The sequence below is a fragment of the Melanerpes formicivorus genome, unplaced genomic scaffold (assembly GCF_026170545.1).
Source record: "Melanerpes formicivorus ecotype bairdi unplaced genomic scaffold, bMelFor1.0.p_v2 SCAF_24, whole genome shotgun sequence".
Lineage (NCBI taxonomy): Eukaryota > Metazoa > Chordata > Aves > Piciformes > Picidae > Melanerpes > Melanerpes formicivorus.
This window is the reverse complement of record NW_027142376.1, coordinates 12567419-12590367: the sequence shown is the minus strand read 5'-3', so window position 1 is coordinate 12590367 and position 22949 is coordinate 12567419. Positions and strand designations below refer to the sequence as shown.

General features: G+C 43.3%; 1 protein-coding gene and 1 long non-coding RNA gene across 4 annotated transcripts in view; one reads left to right on the top strand and one right to left on the bottom strand.

The window, feature by feature from the left end:
- Positions 1–865: 865 nt before the first annotated feature.
- LOC137448437 (uncharacterized) lies at positions 866–10573 on the bottom strand. Its single transcript, XR_010989092.1, has 3 exons — positions 10552–10573; positions 2043–2095; positions 866–1952 (listed from the first exon to the last, which is right to left on the bottom strand). It is a non-coding gene; the product is annotated as an uncharacterized lncRNA (long non-coding RNA).
- A 10668-nt stretch (positions 10574–21241) lies between these two features.
- The window catches only part of TOPAZ1 (testis and ovary specific TOPAZ 1), a 43448-nt gene continuing 41740 nt past the window's right edge, over positions 21242–22949 (top strand). For all 3 annotated transcript variants that reach the window (XM_068152936.1, XM_068152935.1, XM_068152934.1), the window contains exon 1: positions 21242–22538. In XM_068152936.1, the coding sequence (XP_068009037.1) occupies positions 21503–22538 (1036 nt within the window). In that variant the 5' untranslated portion in view covers positions 21242–21502. The remainder of the gene's footprint in view (positions 22539–22949) is intronic.

The following is a 22949-nucleotide window of genomic DNA, read 5'->3' as shown; positions in this document are numbered from 1 at the left end:
CAGAACACAGGGAGCCCAAGTAAAAGTACACACTGAAGCCAGGTCCTTGGGGTCTTAGTTCACAACTTCAACTAAAGCCATCTTTTCATCCCACCACTCATTTCCATTGTTCTTTCCATCTCCACTTGCTTTCCTGCAGCTTGGTCACCCTGTCTCCCTGCTGAGCCCTGCCTGTACTCCAGTGACCACCCTCCCTCCCTAGGAAGCAGTGACTCAGCTGCTATGATGCAATACCTCATGTCTCTAATACCTGGTGTTTTCTGCACACTGTTTTAACAGCATGGGTAGTCAGGGCAAGCTGAGTCCATTTCCTCATTTCAGCTGCTCTAACACATATTTAGGCTATAGAGAAGCAATAAAGCACTTTCTAGGCCACAAGGACAATTTTCTTTTAGTTAAACACCCAAACTACTGAAATGACTGCAGACACAGCTGCTCTCTGGCAACTGAAATGCTATTCTCATATCAGTGAGAAACCAGAACAAAAGTCTTCCTTCAAAGACTGCAAAAACATGGGAAACAAATATAACAAGTCAAATCCCCAGCCTGAGATAATGTAGTTAATACAAGACAGGATATAGCTTTTGGTCTGAATGGGATGTCATCTTATTAAATGGTGATAGGTACTCATGAATATTAGTGGGTTCCTTTTATCTAATGTTTTTGCTTTCCTCTGATATGACATGCACCTCTTTTAGTGTATAAACTTGCCTTTGATGTATTTATGCATTGAGAATTTATCAATCATGAGGAAAACAAGACAAATTATCATAATATTGGGGGTTTTGCAACACAATTGTCGGGCTTTCATGATATAAGCATCATAGTAAAATGATTAGCAACATACAGGAGTACACATCTAGCTTGCTTTTGAACAATTTTATTCCAAACACACACATTTCTGTAACAGTGATATAAATACAGTCATATCCTAGCTTATAAAACATACAGAACTGGCAATTGGAGCGATAAACCCCTTGTCTCACAGCTTTGTTGCTTCCCTTGCTGCTATTCTCTACCACATTGAAAACAATTTTGCATCTCCTGCTGTAGCCAGGCTCTGACACGTGAAGGCTGTTACACCACCTTGCCGTACAATCACTAAATGCCAGATTAAAATGTACATAGCTTCCATATTATCCCATTGTTCAGAGAGCACAAAATGTCTCCTTTCAGTCATTACTTATACATGTTTAGGAAGCTGCATTTCTTTCCAGAAAAAGCAACCTGGGAGAATTCCCCTACTTACAATATAGTAATGTTACAGGTTTCTAAAAGGGAAAAAACCAAATGCAGGAATTCCTATTACATGTGTATTTGGATAGAGTGATTAGCTTCTTAGAAATTAGGAAGAATCTGTCAGAGATGTGAACATTCTGTGCATAAACAGTGTTTTTCTTGGTGTCATGAAGGATGACATGTAATTAATGTTTCCCATTACTGCTGAAATGCATTTAATGTAAAAACACCACCACAACCCAAACAACTAACCACCCCCAAACCCTTACTAACGTTAGTAGCCAGCTTGCTCGAATGGCTATCCATAACAGATTCTCACAGGGATTTCGTGTGCCGCAGAAAGCCACAGTACCCCCAGGAGTCTGCATGCAGGGAAGTTTCTAAAAGTCTCATAGCAACAGATAACCCAGAATCAGAACAAAAGTAACTCCAGAAATTCTATTTTATTTGAGCCCTAGAGATGTGCCAGCTGTTCTCTCATCTGCAGCACTGAGGTTTCTTCACAGGATCGCGTCAGTGGGAGCCCGGCAGCTCGGGAAGCAGGCACTTCTGGGGCTCAGCATGTGTCAGGAAATTCCTCCTCTTTCCTGCTGGCAGCACAGCTTAAGGAGCAGAAGAGGGAAATGTGATGCAAGGGCCCAGGGAGCTGGGGAGCACCTGGGAATAACCCAAGGCACACTGGCCTTCCGCCTCACAGGCACCTGCAGGAGTTTCTGCAGGGAACATCGGATTTACAGACAAGCTTTATTTTCTGTGATGTGCAAAAATCAGACTGTGACACATACACACGAAATTAAACCTACCTACACGTGGTGGAATTGCAGCCTCAACTCAGCTGCCTTGCTTTCCATTGCTGCTGTATAAAGAAAAGCAATTAAACCCTGACCTAAGCCCTTTTAGAATAGAATTAACCAGGTTGGAAGAGACCTTTGAGATCATTGAGTCCAACCTATCATCCAACACCATCTAATCAACTAAACCATGGCACCAAGCACCCCATCCACTCTCTTCCTAAACACCTCCAGTGATGGTGACTCCACCACTTCCCTGGGCAGCCCATTCCAATGGCCAATCACTCTTTCTGTGAAGAACTTCTTACTTCTAACTTTCACAGGGCTTCCCCAGGCAAATGTCAAAACAAATGCCCAGGTAATAGGTGGAATGAGTCTTGAAAATACTATCTTTGTCTAGAAAAATCCCTGTGTACAGATATGAGCTGTGGCCAGAACTCTTAAACGATTCACAAAAAGCTAGTTGTTAATAATCTAAGATTCCTCATACAGGGTCTTCCTCTCCACTGGAAAACAAGTGGAGGCATTTATAAATCAATTGTTTATTAAAGGTTGAAACCTGCTGTATTGGCATCATTGAGATGCACGGGCAACCAGCAGGGATAGATAGTATCATTAACCAGACTGGCTGCACCAGCTGCTTTCACCATCCTGACCAGTATGCAACTGGGAGGCTCCCCTGGGGAACCAGCTGATGGAAAGACCAGCAGGGTCCTTGTGCAATGCACAGAAAGAGAACAAAGCTAGAACTTGGTCTTGTTTTGACTGAAATTTACCTACAGGATGCTCCTTCAGACATCAAGAGACACCAAACCTCTCCCAAGTCCAGCATCTGTATATCCCTAACGCCAAGCTGACACAATGCTGATGGGTGAGCCACAGACAGCAGTTTGTGCAAGCCCACTGCAAGGAACAGCACATAATCCAGGAATGAATCAGTACTAAATTTTTCCCAGGATAAAACTGATTTTACTCCATTCAGTTTCCTACTTTTCCTCAGTACTTTTTGGCTTTACATACACTGGCATTTCCCAGTTCTGAGTGAAACTGAACATAAATGACAGCCCTCTTCCACAGGAGAGGGAAAGCACAGACTGCTTACTTGACTTCTTGTCAAATCTGCAGACTCATTGCTTTCTCAAAGCATCTAAAATATTTGCTTGCTAATTCCCGTTTACCCAGTAAACTCTTCATCTAGGAATTCCTGGAAATGACCAAGCTATTTAGGATATTCAGCAACCCTTTCCTGGAGGATTCAAAAGCTAGGAAAATAAATGTGCCAATTGAGAATTTTAAAGGAATAATTAAGACAGCAGGAAACATGAGCCAGAAACGGAGCCTGTACCCACTATCTTCGAATATTTTCCCTCTCATATTAGCAAAAGAACAAGCTGTAAAGCCGGAATATGAAAACCCGAGCTCAAAACAGAAGCTGCTAGCGACAGCCATTTCCTAAAGCTGCTTTAGCAGGTGTTTCCTGCTGAAACGAGGAGGGTCAGAAATGTAAATCTCATTTGGAAAGTTTCTAACCCCGGGGTTAATATTCAGTGGGGCTGCCACGCTCACTGCCATCTGCACTCGAAAGTGGTTCAGACTGAACTAGATAGCGCTCGATCCCACTGAGTGAGACCGATTGTTTGCATTCTTGCACAAATGTGTGAATGGCAGCCTTCGGGCGAAGCAAATGCTGGGTCTGCTCCCTTCAAAGCCTTTGCCAGTGATCCTTGCCCTGCTGGCTTCATCTTTAATTGGCCTACACGGTGGGGAGCAATTGAAAATAAATGGTGACTTGCTGTGCTGCTGTAAGGGGGAGTTCTGCAACTCCAGGCATGAGCACAGCTACCTTAGCTCACTGCGTATGCCCAGCGCACGGAACCGCAAGAGGGAGAGAGAAGAGACCTGGCTGCTCTGAGCAAGTAGCAGGGTGCAAAAATCCCATTGTAAACTGCAGTAAATCATCATCAGCCTCACGATTAAAGGCTTGACTCTCTGGGGCAGAAGCATGTTTTCCCTGGTGCTTCTGTGGAGTGTGGGAATGGCATTTCCTACTAAGCCTGTAGTCTCGAAATGGGATTTTTCATACCACCTTCATAAAGCTGACATGTCCCCCCCTTCCACACAATCTCAATGGAGAGCACAGAATGGCTTTTATGCACATCAAAATGAGGTTTGTTCAGACCTAACATCCAAAACCAGAAGTTGCAAATTAATGACGCTAACCAATTAATCATTAATGAAAGACAACTCATCTTTAAGAAAAGCAGTGTCCCATAACTGGATCATCAGGCTGCCTGAAGCCTTACTCATAAGGGGGGAGATTCTGAACCAATGATAAACTCACCACAATAATCTGTGTCAAGCAGTGGAGTTCCTCAGATAATTTCCTGCTACTTATTAATGGGAGTCCTCTATAACAATGAGCCATACTCCCCAGCTGGTTATGCAGTTTAAAAACAAAAGCTTCTGCTACACACCAACCCAAATTTCCATGACATTCAGAAGCAGAATAAAGCACATACACCAAAAAAAAACCAAAAACATACAAACCACCCAAAGGAAAAAAAGACAAGCCACACCACAAAAAGAACAACAAATCATGGATCTGAGAGTCACTAGATTTTCCATTGAAGATATTTGACACTGAGTGTGGTCAGATTTGTGCAGGAACAAACTAAGTAACTCATGTCAGCAATAGCCATTTTATAACCACCACATGTGTGTTATTTCCTAATGACTAGGTTGCACATCATTTTTTTTTCCCTCTTGCTACTTTACTGTAAAATGTCTCAGTGCTACCTGTATTGGAAATACATGGTACCTTCAGCCATGTCTCTTCATTTCATAATGGAAGAAACAGGGACAAAATCTGCACTGGAAAAGTCTCCAGGACATCCTTTTGTCTCTCTTTGTTGATCCTAAACTGAGGCTAACAAAAGGCTTTACTTGGATGATATCCCAAACAATGTGTGATGCAATTTCAAGAGCTCACCATCCCTGGAATAAGCTACCACTCTTTTAATGCAGATTCAGTGAGCATGGGACAGAACTCTTGTATGGGCTGGAGTAGATAATGTAATCCATAATTCTTCAATAAAGAAATGTCACTCATCTAAGGCACTTTTCTTTTAGCCCATCCATTTGTTACACAGTTTCTGAAAATGAAGAAGTTTGAGATGATGCAAATCTCTTTAAATCAATTCTAAGCAGAGAAACAGTGAGGGGACAGTTGCTTAGTGATAATCATAAAGGCAAAGATGAAAACGCTGCAAGCCCTGCTATATCTCCACAGTCAATGTGATGAAAAGGCCTTGGCCTTGCAAGGGAAACACTGCACTGCTTTGTTGTGTTACTTGTGAATATTTCTTATATGCCCATTCTGCTTGATTACACTCAACACAGACAACCAGGTCTTTTAACTCTAGTGTTAAAGACTTCCTACCATAGAATGTCAATGGCTGTAATGCACTGATACTATGACCTCTGTAACAAGGTCTTTAAAAAAAAATCAGGTGGTATTTCAAAGCACAAGGTTATCCACAGTATTCTGCATATACTTTGCATTGCTCCCCCATGTTTATAACATTTAAGGACTTTGAAGCGTGTTTCTGTGAGGCACAAAATACATCAAAGCTATGAAGGCTGCCCCAAGAGGTTTGTCTGGTCAGATGACTTGACAAATTCTGTGGGAGAACTTCAATATTAAAAAGTTACTATTGCTAGGGCTAGACTTATCAAGCCATGAGGTCACTTAGGAAATTCCTTCCCCACTGCTCAGGAACTCTGTGCCACAGACAACCGGTCCTTCATAAGACAGGATGATGTCAGCAAAGTAACTTCTGACTGCTGCCAGTGTCTTCCTGTTTGAGAAAGACAAGTCAAAGCCCAGTGCCCACTCCCAATTTTAGTGTCAATTCCTGAGTACAGTGCTTGCAAAAAGATGTGATTTCATAAAACAAATCTACTAATTGCAGTTTTGCTTACCTAACTGCTAGGTGATTTTCACATTTACACATTACTCAAATACAGTAGAGGATGGGGGGGGGGGGATGAGAGATTCCCTTTTGTTGTCAAAGCCCTCAGTAATTCTTTAATCAAAAATGGAAGAGGAGCACTGCCCTGGCACATCTAAGACAACTAATGAAATAAGGGCACATATAGTTTCTAGTGCAAAAAAACATGTATATATTTATACAAATTATGCAAACCAATAGTGCAAATGAACCAAAGACTAACACAAACATAAAATGCCACAAAGGGAAACTCAGATTGCACAGCACCTATGCATATGGGTAAAACAGAGCATTTCCACACTGCACTGTGGCACTTGCCTCAATAAATGTTGCATCTCAAGCTGCAGATCACAAAGTGCTGGACAAGATCTAGTACTAGGATCCTTTGCTCATGGCCACCAGAGCAGCACCATCTGCTGGAAACACAGACACCTTGGACAAAGCTTTCCAGCACCCGTGTTTGTCACCACCTGTCTTCCTAAAAACAAGACTCCTTGAGGACTTCTCTCTGCTTCTTCACCCTTCTTTTCAGCAGAGATGAAGCCATTAATCAATGCAAGCTAATCAGATTATTGTTACTTGACCAGTTGGCATATGGACTTGGAAGACTTGGCAAAGAGCACAGTACAGCCTGCAGACAGTTTGTGTTTCAAGGTCCTATCCACGAAGTCACTCTGATAGAGTGGCCACTGCTCTGTGAGCTAACTTCACAGGCTGACATTTTTAAGAGGCTGATGCAAGCTAGCGATGACAAAAAGAAGCTGAGGCTGAGCCCCTTGGACTGCACAATGGTTTCAGATGCTCAACCTTTCCAAGAAAACTGGTTTCTGACATTCAAAAGTGGGATAGAAGAGATCATAGTTAATTCAGCAGAAAGTGATGCTAGGTGGGAGCTCTAAGCTAGTAAGCATAGCACCGAGTATGTTATTTTGTCAGCTTTAAATCTGTAGAAGAGTTAATGACATTTCAACAGCCAAAACTGAGCTTCATTATAAAGTAGGACATCAACATCTTTATTAGCTATGAAAAACACCATGCATTCTCCCTGCATTAACAGCAAAAGCCAGCTGGAAAATTTTGGCAGGCTATTCTTTTTTTTCCCCTCTTGGGATTCTTTTTCTGCTCAGAAAAGCATCCATCAGAAGAGTTTAAATCTTTGATGGAAATCAGAAGTCTTCCACCCTGAAAGGGTACTCCAGGACACAGTTTCTGCACCCTCTAGTTAAGGGCACGGGCAACTAACTGAGACAACCACACTGCTGCAGGAAATTTCTCAATTTGTCCTTCCTCAGGCACTCTCCTCACCCCATCATGTCATGTGTCACAGGCACGATCAGAAGGACTACTGAAAAATGCTCAGTTTTCTGCTTGCAGAAGGAAATACTCTTGTTCAGTGGGATCTTGAGGGATTTGTGGGTTTGGGGTGGGGCCTTTTTGGCAAAACCCTTATTCTTGGATCTCCTTTAAAAGCCTCCAAGAGCTAAGAATCCCTCAGTAAGATGTAGGCAAGAGTGAGTTGAATTAAATGATTTTATCTTAAGGTATAAATGTGTGCCCGGTTACACCCATCCTTGATGGGGGCTGAAAAGAACCCAGCTCCCAGGTGGAAAAAAGAAAACCTGATCCAGGTGAGCAGGGAGACTTGGTTTTCCCCCTCCCAGGAGGAGGAGGGGGCCTCCTGGGTCAGAGGTGGTCTATTCCACTCCCTCTTCCCGTCCAGCAAGTCTATTTAAAGCAAGACAGCTGTGAGCTTTCTCCTTCCCCTGCACATCACCTGCTTGACAGACCTCTCTGTTACTGCAACTGAATCCACTTGCATCAAGGGTATCCAATGCCAGCTGGGCCTTGTTTTGCCTATTTTTCTATTTACCCTATACCTCTGTAACCTCCCCTGATACTGCTATATGTGTATTTTGTTAAAAAATTACTTTCTATACTTCCAAACCAATTCCAGACCATTTTCTTTCGTGATTTTTGCTTCTCCTTCCTCCTGCCTAATTTGCTTTACCTTACTGGGAAAAGGGAGAGGGGAAGGGAATCTAAATCTGTTTCGGCTTTTGGACTCTGGGTAAAGCTCAAAACAGCACAAAATATTACAGTGCCAGAAATACAGTAAAGATGCACAAGAATTGCTGATGCAGTTGTAGACAATATTTGTTATCAGCTACTGGTTATGCATGCTGTTAAAGTACTTCAAGATAACAAACTATATCAAGAGATTTAGAGACCAGATGCAGTCAGGAGAGGTTGCTGTTCTACTTTGTTAAAGAAAGTCTTTCACTCTCAATAGTAACTCCAGTGGACTGAGTTAACACAGGCAAATCTGCTTGTGTGTTTAGACTTTTAGCAAGAAATTGTTAGCCTCTGAAGACATTCTCAGCAAATAAAAATCAAGAAAACATCCCCCATTATGTTTTCAAAATTAATTCTTCCTGTTTACATTCATTAATGTGTCAAAATATTACTAGGTTTTCATCACCTGCAAAGCCTACATCTCTGCCAATTCACTACACTGCTTTGTCATTTGCCCCACGATGGTACCTGCAAGCAGAGCAGCCACTCGCTCTTGAAAAACCTGATCTACTACCCACAACAGTTTATGATTCTGGAATGCAATTGCTATCATGGGAATTTCATAAAACAGGGAAAATGAAGTGTATAAATCTCTATAAATACCTAATCTCTGACACTTCGACATAGTTTAGTTTCCTCATAAAAGTGGTTTTATTTCAACAAGGGCGAGTGTAGAGTCTTGCACCTGGGAAAGAAAAACTCCATGCACCAGTATAGGTTGGGGACAGACCTGCTGGAAAGCAGTGAAGGCAAAAGGGTCCTGGAGGGCCCAGTGGATGGAAGGATGGCCATGAGCCAGCAAAGTGCTCTTCACACACAGTATCACTTAGGTTGGAAAGGACCTCGAGGATCATCAAGTCCAACCTATCAACACAGACCCCATGCCTAGACCATGGCACCAAGTGCCACGTCCAATCTCCCCTTGAACACCTCCAGGGTCAATGACTCAACCACCTCCCTGGGCAACCCATGCCAATGATGAATGACTTGCTCGGTGAAGAACTTCCTCCTCTCCTCGAGTCTGAACCTCCCCTGGCGCAGCTTGAGACTGTGTCCTCTTGTTCTGGTGCTGGTTGCCTGGGAGAAGAGGCCAACCCCTTCCTGGCTACAACCACCCTTCAGGTAGTTGTAGAGGGCAATGAGGTCACCCCTGAGCCTCCCCTTCTCCAGGCTAAACAATCCCAGCTCCCTCAGCCTCTCCTCACAGGGCTGTGCTCAAGGCCTCTCCCCAGCCTTGTTGCCCTTCTCTGGACACGCTCAAGTGTTTCGATGTCCTTCTTAAACTGTGGCCAAGAAGGTGGATTAGAAGGGGTGTGACCAGTAGGTCAAGAGAGTTTCTCCTCCCTCTCTACTCTGCCCTGGTGAGGCTACATCTGGAATATTGTGTCCAGTTCTGGGCACTGCAGTTCGAGACACTGAGCTACTTGAGAGTCCAGCACAGAGCCACAAGGATGATTAAGGGAGTGGAACATCTTCCTTATGAGGAAGAACTGAGGGAGCTGGGGCTCTTTAGCTCAGAGGAGACTGAGAGGTGACCTCATCAAGGTTTATAATATGTAAAGGGTGAGTCCCAAGAGGATGGAGCCAGGCTCTTCTCAGTGGTGCCCAGTGACAGCACAAGGGGCAAGGAGTGGAAGTTGAGGCATAGGAAGTTTCACATAAATGTCAGGAAAAAAGCTTTTCCCTGTGAGGGTGACAGAACACTGGAACAGGCTGCCCAGGGAGGTTGTGGAGTCTTCCTCTCTGGAGATACTCAAAGTTCACCTGGATGCGTTCCTGTGTAATCTGGTGTAGGTGATCCTGCTCTGGCAGGGGGTTAGACTAAATGATCTTTCAAGGTCCCTTCCAACCCCTAAAATCCTATGATCCTTGAGCACAACCCTCCTTGGATACCTGAAGGTTCACCTGCCAAGTAGCTTCATGTCCCACCCCAAGGGTCACAGGAACACAGAATTGTTTTGGGTTGAAGAGACCTTTAAGAGCATCAGGTCCAAGCCAGCACTGCCAGGTCCCCTCTAAACCCCTGTCCCACAGCACCACATCTCTAGGGCTTTTCAACCTCTCCAGGGAAGGGGGACTCTACCACTGCCTTGGGCTGCCCTATCCCAAAGGGCAGGGAAACAAGAAGAGGCAACAACAAAACCTGCTCCCCCACCACCGCCCCGCTTCATCTTCCCAAAGCAGCTCCTGCTCCCTCTACACCATCCTGCCCCCTGCCTAAACAGCTTCTGCTCCACCACCACCATTTTTGCACATATCCCAGAGCCAGCCAAGATACCACACAGAGGAGTTCAGCCCCAGTAAGGAAGCCCAGCCAGCACCCGTGGATGATATTGAAAAGGTCATCAATTGTCATCCTACCTAACCGGGGGGCCACCAGGCCCCCCGGCCTTTGTTGTCACCACCACCAACACCCAGTGTGCACCAGGGGCACTCACCAGTGATGAGAGGAGGATCCCTCAGCCCAGAAGGGCTCAGCTTAGGGCTTCTGCCTTTCCTGGGGGGGATTATAAAGGGAAGTGTGTGGGGAGGACCAAGTGGCCACACCTGGGGTGAGAGGAGACTCCCAACAGAGCCCAGGTGCTCTGGGTTTGAGGAGAAAAAGGGGGAAATTAGGTGGGTGGGGTGGAAAAGGGACAGATGTGGTGGGGAAGGGGAGGTGGTGGTGAAAGAAGGGGGGTTTAAAATAACTTTATTTTCCATAAATGTTCCATAATGCACAACTGCAGCTCATGGTTTGCTTTGCCTCCATGCAAAAAGAACAAACCCACCAGTACTTCACCAAACAAACCACAGTGGTGGCTGTTGCAGTGAAACCTTCCCATCATGATCACTTTGCTTGGTGGGAAGAGCTGTGCTTTTCAGGTCAAAATAACAAGTTTTAACAAAAAAATAAAAGTTCTGCAAGAGGGCATTTTTTTCCCTGGACACCAGCAGACAGCAGCAGGATGATTGAGGTACTACAGCATGTGCCCTGCGAGGAGGGGCTGAGAGCCCTGGGGCTTTTTAGCCTGGAGAGGAGAAGAATGAGAGGAGATTTAATAAATGTTTCTAAATATCTGAGGGCTGGGGGTCAAGAGGGAGGGGACAGGCTCTGCTCACTTGCACCCTGGGATAGGACAAGGGGCAATGGATAGAAACTCCAGCACAGGAGAATCGACCTCAACATGAGGAGGAACTTCTTCACTGTGAGGGTCACAGAGCACTGTAGCAACCTGCCCAAAGAAGTTGTGGAATCTCCTTCTCTGGAGACTTTCAAAACTTATCTGGATGTGTTCCTGTGCAACCTGTGTTAGATTCCATGGTCCTGCTCTGGCAGGGGGGTTGGATGTGATGATCTTCAAAGGTCCCTTCCAACCCCTAACATCCTGTGATTTCACAAAAGGTACATTTGAACGTAAAGATTACTACAGTTTGAATAATCTGAATTACATTCCTGATTAATTCTTTTCTCCAGCTACTTTTAGTAACAAAAAATGAACAGGAGGGAAGGTCACTGTGACCAACAGTGTTCTCCAAATCCAGCTGGAGACTGCTAGCAGTAGCTATTAACAGTTTTAGTAGGCAAATCCACAAGCCTCAAATATTTTTCAAGCGCTAAATCAATTAGTCAATATTTAAAGGCCATATATTATAATATTCTTTCTTCAGTTGCCCCTGCAAACATTGCTGTAACCTCACATGTACAAGGCACAGCAGCAACTTGCAGGCTCCACCAGCCAATGCCTCGCTCTGCGACTCAAAGATACCCAGAATAAGCCTGCAGTTCAAATGACAAGTGTCCCCAAAAAATTGACATAAAGGAAGTGTTAAGAGAGGGGATCATAAAAATTCACATTGTGTATTCTAGTGAATATTGTTGAATAGCTTTTAGAACAGTATCTCTGAATCTCCATCCAACTAATAAGGCATGCTGCTTGAGTTTGCTTTTACTTCACAAACTCACATTACAGAGCTTGAAGTCTTCATGCATGGTGGAGCAGCGAACAGAGGCAAAAAGAAATGGCAGTCTCCTCACAAAGCATGCTAGTATTTCTGTCTAAGGTCTCCTCCTTCTCCTTTTTACCTTCTTCTCCCAAAGCACGGAGGTTTCTACATGTGTGAAGTCTGGCCACAGTGGCAGAGCACAAACTACAGATCATGGGACCAGCACATGCTGGTCAAGGAGGTTAGCTGTCAGTCTGAAAAAGAACAGCAGGTAAAAAACCCAGGTGAGTGTTATCAGTCCTGGTGTGGAGGGATTTGTTGAATGAAAACTAGTTTTCATTCACAGTGGAGTATGCCCTTAGCACCTAGTCGTCAGTAGAAGTGAAAGATATAAGTACCAGGGGAACCGCTGACCAGCCATTGATTTCAAACAGCTTTCAGGCCATCTTTAAACCCTTACATCACTTAAAAGAATACCAGAAACTTGAGCAGTTACTCAAAATAAAGGGTCAACTAAAGCATCAGCTAATGCTTCAAAGCCTGCAGAAGCAAGAGCAGAGCTTCCTAGCAGCCCCCCTGCTAGTACTAGAGGGCTGTGCCTGCCTCAAACAGATGCTACAGGGTTCTGCCTCATTTTTACACTTTATCAAGACTTGTGTTAGGTTTTGTATTGCTAATAATACCCAACTGAATCTAATTGAAATTACAATCTCTGCCTAGCATTCATTGCTCAGGTCTTCTGGGGACAAAGGAGCATATCCGAGTGCAAAGGTGGTTTACCAAGAAATCAGGCAGCAACTTGCCCAGGACCACTCCATTGGTATTTCTCTGGAGCTAAGCAATCCCAAAAATCTCCATTGCAGAGCTCTACATGACACCATAGTAGCCTCTTGCAGTGTGCTATGTCCAGCTGCACCAACACATTCCAAAGCAAACAGAAGGACTCAGTGCAGCCTCTGAACTATTCACAACAACCTCCTTCACCTCCTTCTCATCTCATTCCGTGGAAGACATTTACTTAGGCAAAGAGGAAGGCGGAGGCAACAGAAAACAGGTCTCTGAAAAAGACTGCATCAAAAGTAAGTGCTGACGTTTTTTAGGAGGCAGCAATTTGTTCATTCATCTTTGTGTTTTAATAAATACAGCCTGTGAAGTAAGGGAATGCACTGTATTCACAGAAGCCTGTAGCTACAGCACAGAGAAAACCTTAGGAAAAAATCCAAACAGATTCTTGATTAAAAACAATTATTTGGTTTTGGTAACATTTTTTAGTTTCCCCAATGGCATGGAACAACAAGATAACAGCCTCCAGGAAGACCACAATGCAAATTTCTGTGACAAACCACTACCTGAAGATGAAATATAAAGGTTAGTGGGTGGGGAGTGGGGGGCAAAGCAAGGTATCAGTTGTATTCTGCACCACAGTTAGAGGTTTCAGTTCAGCACCTGCCTAACCCAGATCACCTGAATCCCTGAAGGCATCATTCTTAGCCTACATAAGGCAACTGACTGCTTTCACTTGTCTCTTTTCAGACTGCTGAGCATGCAAAATGAATACAAATTATTACCTGGCTCCTTCCAAGAATCAAAACAGAACAGGAAATTCAAACACAAGCTTCAAAGATAAAAAATTATTTACATATTTACAAGAGCAATTCATATTTTATATTGTAAACAAAGATACCATTTACTTACATTTAGAATTTTATTACACTACATAAGCTATATGTAAAAAAATGTTTTCTCAGTTATTAGAACAGTCCTGAAAAATCAGTCAGGTGCATTGCATATAGAAACATACTAATCCACATAAACATTTGTACTGCTTTGCAGCTACTAACCTGTGTGCCCCAACTTTGAGGAAACCCTCAAGAACACCACTTGGGGATTTCTGGTCATGAACCCCTAATAGCAAATGTAATTCCCATGGAGGCTCTCTCCCCTCCAGTAGCTCTTCTCATAAGCAAGATGTTCCCTGACAGTGAGTTCCCACCTGAAACTCTTGTTGATGAGCTTCTAACTGGTACCTCTGTAAGCAGCAGGACATGACCTGATATCTGTAAAGGATGAGCCTTTTATTCCATGGATGATATCTCATCTGTGTGGATGTCCATCTTCATGAAATATGCAGGAACTTAATAGCTCTGTGATGCCTATTCCATCACAGTCAAATTTAGACAAAATCACCCAATGTTTGATACTTATTCACAGGCCAGGAAGGAATTGATTGACACGAGCAGGCATGCAAGCGGTGAGTGTACTATCACCACTGCAGCCTAGGAGGAAATAGACTGCCCTGCTGTCTGCCTTGTCTGTTGAATGGTGACAAAAGCATGGTATTAAATGAGAATTATTACTTATTGCCAGCCTTATTATAGCTGAGTAAGCATTTTAAAGAGAGGTTCCCAAGGTGCAAGGAAGGTGCTTATGCATAGATAAAGCAGTAACAGAGAAGACCTATTTTTCTTGATTTCTGTACCCTACTCCAGGCAAATGTGTAACCTCACTTCTCATTCTAGATTAATACAAAGCACCCCAATTCTCATGTTCAGCAACATGCCAAATAACAGTTTTAATTATCATAATGAATAAAGTCTTTAAACTACCAATGTACAGTCTCTGTTCAGAACATCTTTGTGAAAGAAGAGCACTTGAGATGTCTCGTTCAACCATCCTCAGCTGACTGGCCTGGGCAGCAGGAGTATAATTAATCATCTTGTCTATTTATGTAATAGTAATAGCAATAAATAGTAATAGTAATATTATGCAGAAAGCCTACAGTGTAGCCATGACTCATTGTTTCAGAGCTGCTGTGAGTGTTCTGTCATTAAAGGAGTTTTTCTTTATTTAGAATCAAAGGAATTGCTCTAGAAAGCAGCAAGGCCAAGAAGCAGTCCAGCAAGTCTTTCCTCCTTTAACAGTGAAACATCTAATTTCTTCAGTAATTACACATTTGTCTACACCTGACAGGTACTAAGACATTCTGATTAGCTCTCTGCAGTCAAAGAGTTGCAATTAGTGGGATATTGAATCCAGAGATAACACTATCCATAATTACTTACCTGTTCAGTCTAACTCAATAGATGACAGTCAAGTAGAACAGTGGATGCTTGCAGTTAACCCAGTATGGAACCTGGGCTGCCATGCACACATCACCAATTCACGTGCTGGGTAGAAAAATATTGATCTAGGTAAAGAGATGAAAAAGAAATTATCCATCCCCAAACACTAGTTAAGTAGCAGAGCATACATGCAAGGAATATTTGTATTTCAAATGGACCTATCTTCCCATACACAGAATACAAATAGATGAGATACTGCTTAAAGGCTATGACCCAGCCACTCAGCTCATCAAAGTATGAATATATGTAAGTGATGTTGGTATTACCTGAAGAATTTATGCTGGATGAAACTCCCTGCTGAATGGATGCCTTGCTTTGACTTAGCCTCAATGAATTTCACCTCAGACTCTCGCTACAGCATCTGGTATGTGCCTGTTGTTTTCAAACAGCATAATTAATCACATATGAGGAAGTAAGCAAGCCAGTGAATGCAAAAGTAGATCGGTCTTTGATCTCCTCTCCCCTTTTCTGCACAGCTATTTGCTGCACATATGAACCAATAATGTCAATTTTCACACAACTATTCCCATGCCAGTGAGAAAATGTTCAGCAGTACAGTCAGTAAATGTTTTTAAACAGCTGTATGCTGCTTTACATAGGGGAAGCTTTATAGTAGGTCCATTTGCTCAATACAGTCATCACAGATGAAACAATTTTGCTTTATCCACTGTAAAAGCTACTTGCATTGCTAGAGAGTAATACTGCCTCAAAAAAGAAATCTGCAGCACTAAAAGACTCACATTCAAATTCTGAAAAAAATACAGGAACTGTAAATACACTCCTCAGATTCAAAGCTACACATACAAAGATGTATTATACATATATAATACATTGAGGGATCTGGAGTGATCTGATGTGTATAGATGAATTGCCCAAGGAAGAAAAGGAACAGCAAGTTATTCTGAGGAAGCTCCACACTGAGTATGTGATCCATACTGATGCTATTAAGCAGACAGAGATGTAAGGACTTGGTGGATAAGCATAGTACAAGAAATTGAACCTAAAAGCCTTGAGCACTGAACCTGTTCAATGCCCAACAGCAAGATTAATTAGGATTCAAATCTGGATTCTAGTTTGTGATTGATCACTATCACCACTCAAAGTTCAAGGATTTCTTGACTTTTCCTAGGAGCACTGCTGAAGATGATCCTCCACTGTTTCTTCAGTCAGTCTGAACCACAGAGAAGTTTTCTATTGCTGTGCTTTGTCTTCACCTTGCCTCTATTTTTTAGAGCCATTTTCTGAAACCATTTGTCTTCTTTTTTTGGGGGAGCGAGAGGTGGGGGAGTGTCTGTTTCTGTCTAGCACTGTGTTTTCTGTTTATCTATTGGTTTATCACACTCTATCTATATCTCATTCCACCAGTACCATTTCTAATCCTAGGCTTTTTCTAGGTTTGATTTACTCAACTTCCATTTCCTCTGTTCCTTTCCTTTTTAATTTTGCCATTTAGAAACCTCATTTCATAATCCTTTTTGGCAGTGAGATGGAGGTGTCATGTACTTGCTGGTGTGCAGATGTTTTCCTCATAAATGCATCTCTTTCATCCAGTCACTGAAAGATGTTGAGTCCAAAGGCATATTCAGTGGCAGGTACATGGTTATGTACTATCTAGTTAAAGCAGAAATATGCTTTATCTAGAGCATTTTAATATAAACTGAGACTGAATGTGTAGTCTGCTGTTTGACTAGTTAATCCTGTGCTGCATCTGTATTTTTTGAATCTCAAATTACAGGTAGCTAGTTAGTTTGATCCTTAAACTCCTAGCATTGGGGGGGAAGACCAAAAAAAGCCATAAATGAAGGGAAATAAACCAATACACACATGCAAACACGGAAGTTCCCTTGTGGAACCTTAAAACCTATTGGTGCCACTTTCTGTAGCATTCCGATCAGATGTGATCATCTGGAAAGTCGATCTTCCAGAACAAATGTCAAGCAGCTTGATTACCTCAAGACAGGTAAATGGTATAGATTACTTTCAATCTTTGCAAAGCTCGATGTGAGAAGCCCTTATCCCTCCTATGACTGTCCTTTGGCAGAAACTGAAGGAGCACAAAATGTACATTGATTCCACACAATCAATAATTTTGATTTTCATGCTGTCACAATGCAGTAGTAAATTAGGAATCAGAGGATCTACCAAGAAATGCCAGATGGTTCATTATGAAATACACCAGCTGTCCTTTTTCCTCCATCTCACTTTAAACTGATGGAAAATGAAGTTAGTTTAATCTACCCTGTACATCTTTACAATAAAAACAGATGAGAAAACAAAGATTGAAATATCCAGCTACTCACTGGATTCGACTAGTCCATATCATGATGCCATGTGGTGTAATCCATCAGCTACTTCACAAAACAGATCATACATTCCCACTGAGGTACTTCTGCTGCTCTCAACACTGTTTTGGCCCTTATCTAACAGACCTCATAGTATCAGGGTAGACAGGCAGACAAACAGCTGTTAGTATAAAATGGATCAATGTCTATACAGTCGAGCTACCCAGGACATGAGTTTAATGTGCACACTGTACCTGCACTTTAACAAGCACAGTTAGCATGATTTTCACAAGTTGTCATGTATAAGTGACTCCTGCCTTAAGTGTCCAGGAAGGGAAAGCAAAGGCAATTTTAGAAGGCTATACATGAACAGCTTGAGACAAAGCTTCTAGTTCAACAGATTAGCAATACACCTACTTGCAAAGCAGCCATCTATTAGAATGAAAGGCAAGGAGTAAAGAAGTTACTTAAAAAGCTTATCTATGTTTACTACCTTTGGGTTCTACCTCCACAAAATCAATAGCTCAGAAATGCTAATAGATAAATACTTGGGGTTATAAAAGGATACTTTCTTAAACATATCAGACTAAAATTATTTCCTGTTTCATCTTAGTTGTATTACTTAAGGGATTAATCTGGCACGTTTCAAGAACGTAACAGACTACACTTGTTCTTCAGATCTCAGTCTCAGCATGGCCAAGCTCCTTCCACTAAGGTTTGCTAGAGTTAACAAATCTATCCCTCAGCCAAGCAAAGGTATAAGCAGTTTAAAGAAAAAGTGATCCAGGGGGATATTTTCCATGCTGACTCATAAAAGAACCCCAATTAATTTTCAGGTTAATGCTTTTCAGTTCCCCAGCTAAAAAAGACAACTTAATTCCTCTTTCTAGGTGAGTGTATTAGCAAAGTCTAAAATACAATCCAGTAAAAAATGTGTATTATTTCCTCAGCTAGGTAGCTGGTTTATGCATTTATGAATTTCAATCCTTCAAAAACTTTTGGAAGGTTACTCAAATGTATCATAGCTAAAACTCCAGCCACAATTTTTCCACAATACTAATGTGAACTGCATTAGCTGGGGGGCTAAGTGCACACACTCCTCCCAAGAAAACAATAATTTCATGGACTTCACATAAACAGAGTCACACAAGTTCTTTTTGCCTTTTTGGAGATTTCCAGACGTATCTGGTACACTGGTTATTCAGGAAACACATATTTTTAAGGCACCAGGGTTATTTTCTTACTTCCAGACACTTCTATCACTAAGTATCTACAATCAACAAGAAATCATTGAAACAAAGCAACAGATGAGCAAACGTTGAATTAGTTCTAAAATCTGGGTATAGCATTGAGATCCAGGACTTCTTAATATGTTTTTTGTAAAGTTATTTCCACTTTAATAAGCTACCATTTTAATAGACAACACCACTTCTTGAAATAATATTAAAATTCTCTTTTTCTTTCAAGCATTTTTAAGATGGTTAAATTGATCCACTTTGCAAGACAATGTTTGTATTACCTCTTGTTACCAGTATTGCAAACTGAATGCAATCTGGTTTTTAACATAATCCACAGCTGTTTCAAAATATCCTTTTTGAGGCTCCAGCCCTTTTTTTCAAAGGACATGAAGAATGTCTTTAATGAATATCCATTTCAAGTTACACTTTTTATTCATTTCATGAAAATCTGGACTGACTAGAGTTCTCACCATTGTAAATAACTGCCTAAATCTTAAAAATTGTACAGGAGATAATTCATAAGTCATTCTTCCAGTTTTTCTTTACCATTACTTTTTGGCATATCTTTATCTCTCTTGACTTGCTATCAAACTCCAAAGACTATGTACACATTGCAGAGGGTTATATTTGAACTAGAGAAGGTTAGATTTTGCCAGAGCTGAATGCAGAACACTGATGATGATAAATGCTGCACAGTGAATTCCCTTTTATTGGGTCTTTTCTATCCCAAGGACCTGAAGCACAATACTGAACTGGGGAAGAAATTGCCTAACAAATCTCTTTTTCTTCTTTGCTTAGCTTTAGTTAGCCCCTGGCCAGCTTTTTTGTTGTACTTAAGCATCTACATGCAACCTAAGATGATAGGCAAAAAAGACAGTTAACAGCTTCCCAGCTTGCCTGTTCTTTTCTCATTTATGGAAAGCTTTTGCCAAAATTTCACCGTTCTCTGTCTTTATTTGGACAGTGATGTATTATCTTTAACAGAAGACAAAGAAACAGAAGTAAGAGTAACATGAACTGAAATCACATGGTGAACCAATGTCAGTTGGTAAAAAAATGCTTTTACACTTCAAACTACTCTTTTGCATCCACAGTTCTGCGCTTCCAGAAGGGTTTTACTTCTGTGCACATCTCAAACCAAGACACATCTAGTGCGAACGTTGCCAAGTATTAAGCCGTGGTGGAATGAATTTGTGAGTAAGGCACTTGGTGCCATGGTTTAGTCATGAGGTCTGTGGTGACAGGTTGGACTTGATGATCTTTGAGGTCTCTTCCAACCTTGGTGATTCTGTGATTCTGATTCTGTGATCTCTTCAAAATCACTTGTGAACAGCAAAGGGCTGCTCATACAACACAGTGATTTATCAACCAGATAATTTTGCTGATCTCACTGTTGGCATTGAAGTATCCTAATTAAGTTTAAAATTGTATGATTTTTCATAGCACTTGTCACTTAGATTCAGTCTTTGTACAACATTGGTTTTCTAAGCCAACATCATCTCGCAGTCAACGGTCCTGAGCCTTTGGTGTCCTACACTCGTGTTGAAATTATAAACACATCTGAAGCCCTAACATCAACTCTGGCTGATTTCAGACTATACAGCCTAGATATTTGAGCTGCTGGGGTTTTTTTTCTTTGCTTTTTTCCTTAACTCCAATTGTGAGAAACGATGTTATTTGAAATAGAAAGGTTACGTAAACTATAATTATGGAAACAGAAGCATCGCCTCTCAGATTTTGGGAGCTTCCAAAGTGCTGTGGGCAGAGGAGGTAATGCTGCTTCACTTAAACACCTGAAGGAACGAGCGAGCCTGGAAGGATGGGGTTTTTTTTTTGCCCCACCAGTCTCTCAGCTCTGGCTGAGTTCAACGCTTGCCACCATTTGGCATTTCTCAGGGTTTGGTAGTTCCACACATGTCCGCGGTACCTCGGGCGACCCCTGAACCCACGGGTATAACTGTGCCTGTCAGCAGCTTGCCCCCCTAACCGCTGCGGCACAGGGCTTCGGGCAACACGTGAGCAGCACGAAGGCTCGCCCGCTGAAACTGAGACACCTCCGCCTCGCCGAGCTCTGCCGCCCCCAGCAGCAGCGTTTGCCGCTCTCGTGCTCACTTTATACCATGAAGGCGGCACCGCTGGCCCCGAAAGAGTGCGAGAACAGCGAAAAAACTAGACCGCTCCGCCTGCCCCTGACTGCCAGCACGGCAGCGGCGTAAGGTTGCCTGTCCCGTCGGCGCACGCCGCAGCCTCCCTCACGCCGCAGCCACCCTCAGGCGCCTCTCGCCCTGCGCCGGCCGCCATTAGCCAGCTCGGGTGACGCCTGCTCCTGCCTGCTGGCGGCGCGTGCAGGCGGCGCTGGCGAGGGTTAGGCGAAGCGTAGAGGGACGAGCCGGTGAATAACAGACGAGGCGAAGGGAGAGGGAGGCTGTTTTGGGGGTGGGTTGTGGTTGCGGGGATAGCGCCAGAGGCCGCGGGCTATGTGGCATGGGCGGCCCAGGAGCGCTCTTTGAGGCGGGGGAGGTGCGGGGCTGCTGCCTTCTCCTTCCTCCGCCGTGAGGGGCAGCTGCCGGCGGGGAGGACGGTGGGGGGGGGGTCGTTGATGGCCCTGGACTTTCCGTAGACAGTCTGGGCTTTGTTTCTATTAGGGTGAGCTCCTCAGGGGTGATCCCTGCCGCAGTAGCCCGAGGGAGGTTGTACTGGCTGCCTGGTTAGGCCTCTGCCGCCCTGGCTGCCGGGCTGGCTGGGTGGGGTGCCCGGAACAGCGCACGGTGATGAATTAGTGTCGAGGGGGTTGTTGCTGTCTGTAGGCAGGCTCCTGTGATGCCGCAGTTAAGGTCAGGGAAGGTGGTAACTGGTAGCAAGGTGAAGTCATCTGCCTGGACGGTCACCAGTCCAGGTTCTGTGACTGCCGGGGTAGAGCACGACTTAGTGAAAAACCATGTAGTCGAGAAGAGTCTTCACCTGGCACCAAAGAGGAAATCTGAGCAGCCTTTTTCACCCTGTCTGCAACCTGCCATACTCTCCAGCATTTCCTGTGAGCAGTGTGCTTCACTTGCACCCATGCAGAAGGAGCAAGGTGACAGTAGCCAGAGACCCGCAGATGAAAAAACAAAGGGGAAACGGTGCAAGAGAACTGCCAGAAGCAAGGAGGGTGTAGCGCTGCCAATTTCACAGGCTCCGGTATGCGAAGATTGGCCGGCAGTGACCGCGGCTGCAGCAGCATGCTGGGGAGAGCACCTAACGAGAGGAACGGGACAAGGAGAACAGCTCTTTTTCTCAGGAACTACTTTGCAAAGTAAGATCTCAGCAGAGCCTGAAAGGAAAGAACATATCTCAGAAGAGCTGAACCTCTCAAGTTTCCAGGACAGTTCAGAGAGCCCTGGAAATACAGAAATAAAATTACAAATGTCATCCTCAGAGGAGGAGCTTGAGAGCACAGAGAGCCATGGCATTGTCTGTTTGCCAGAACCAGAGGTGCTGCAACCTAGGAGGGATACCTTCACTACTGGAATGAAAAGCACTGACTCAATACTGAATTCGGGGACTCAGGAGTCTTTGTCCAAACCAAAACATCCAGAATTGGTAGATGTGCCAGAGAAGTTAGATGGATGTCCTTTAATTGAGTTGAGGAAACCAGGGACACAGAAGAAAAGAAAGAGATGCTTGTTCAAGAAAGGCAAAACATCTTTGATGAAAAGAAAACTACAAGGGCCCCGGGACAGGGGCAGATTTGCCTTGCTGCAGGGTCTAAGTGGCCAAGAACAAACAACTAGAGGAAAGATGCACAAGTTTTGCATGAAAGAAGAGCAGCAAAGCTCAAACCCTCAGGAATCATCAGACAGCCTGGGAGAAAGTGGTAAGTGCTTGTCCCCCGTTGTGGAAGTACTGATCTACAATTTGGGCTTGCAGGACAAGAAACTGGTGATGAAGTAAGACCCCGGTTAAAAAGTGTTAAAAACAAGAGATAATTTTTCTTCTGCAGGTGTGTCTCTGTGAAACAAAATAATGAGGGCAGGAAAGAGTGGCCTGTATGCTACCTTAAAGTGACTCTTGATGTGTGGCTGCTAACTAAATGTACAGATAAGACCTAGGGGTCTGTTTTACAGTTCTGTGAATACTAGTCAGAGTTGTAGGGAGAGAAAATACTTTTCTTGAAGGAGAAAAAACAGTTCTTTTGCACAAAGGAGGGAAGACTAGATACCCTTTGGGGGGGGGGCATGGGGAGAGGAAAACAATTCTTTTTTAAATCAAAAGCAGTCAGTTCATT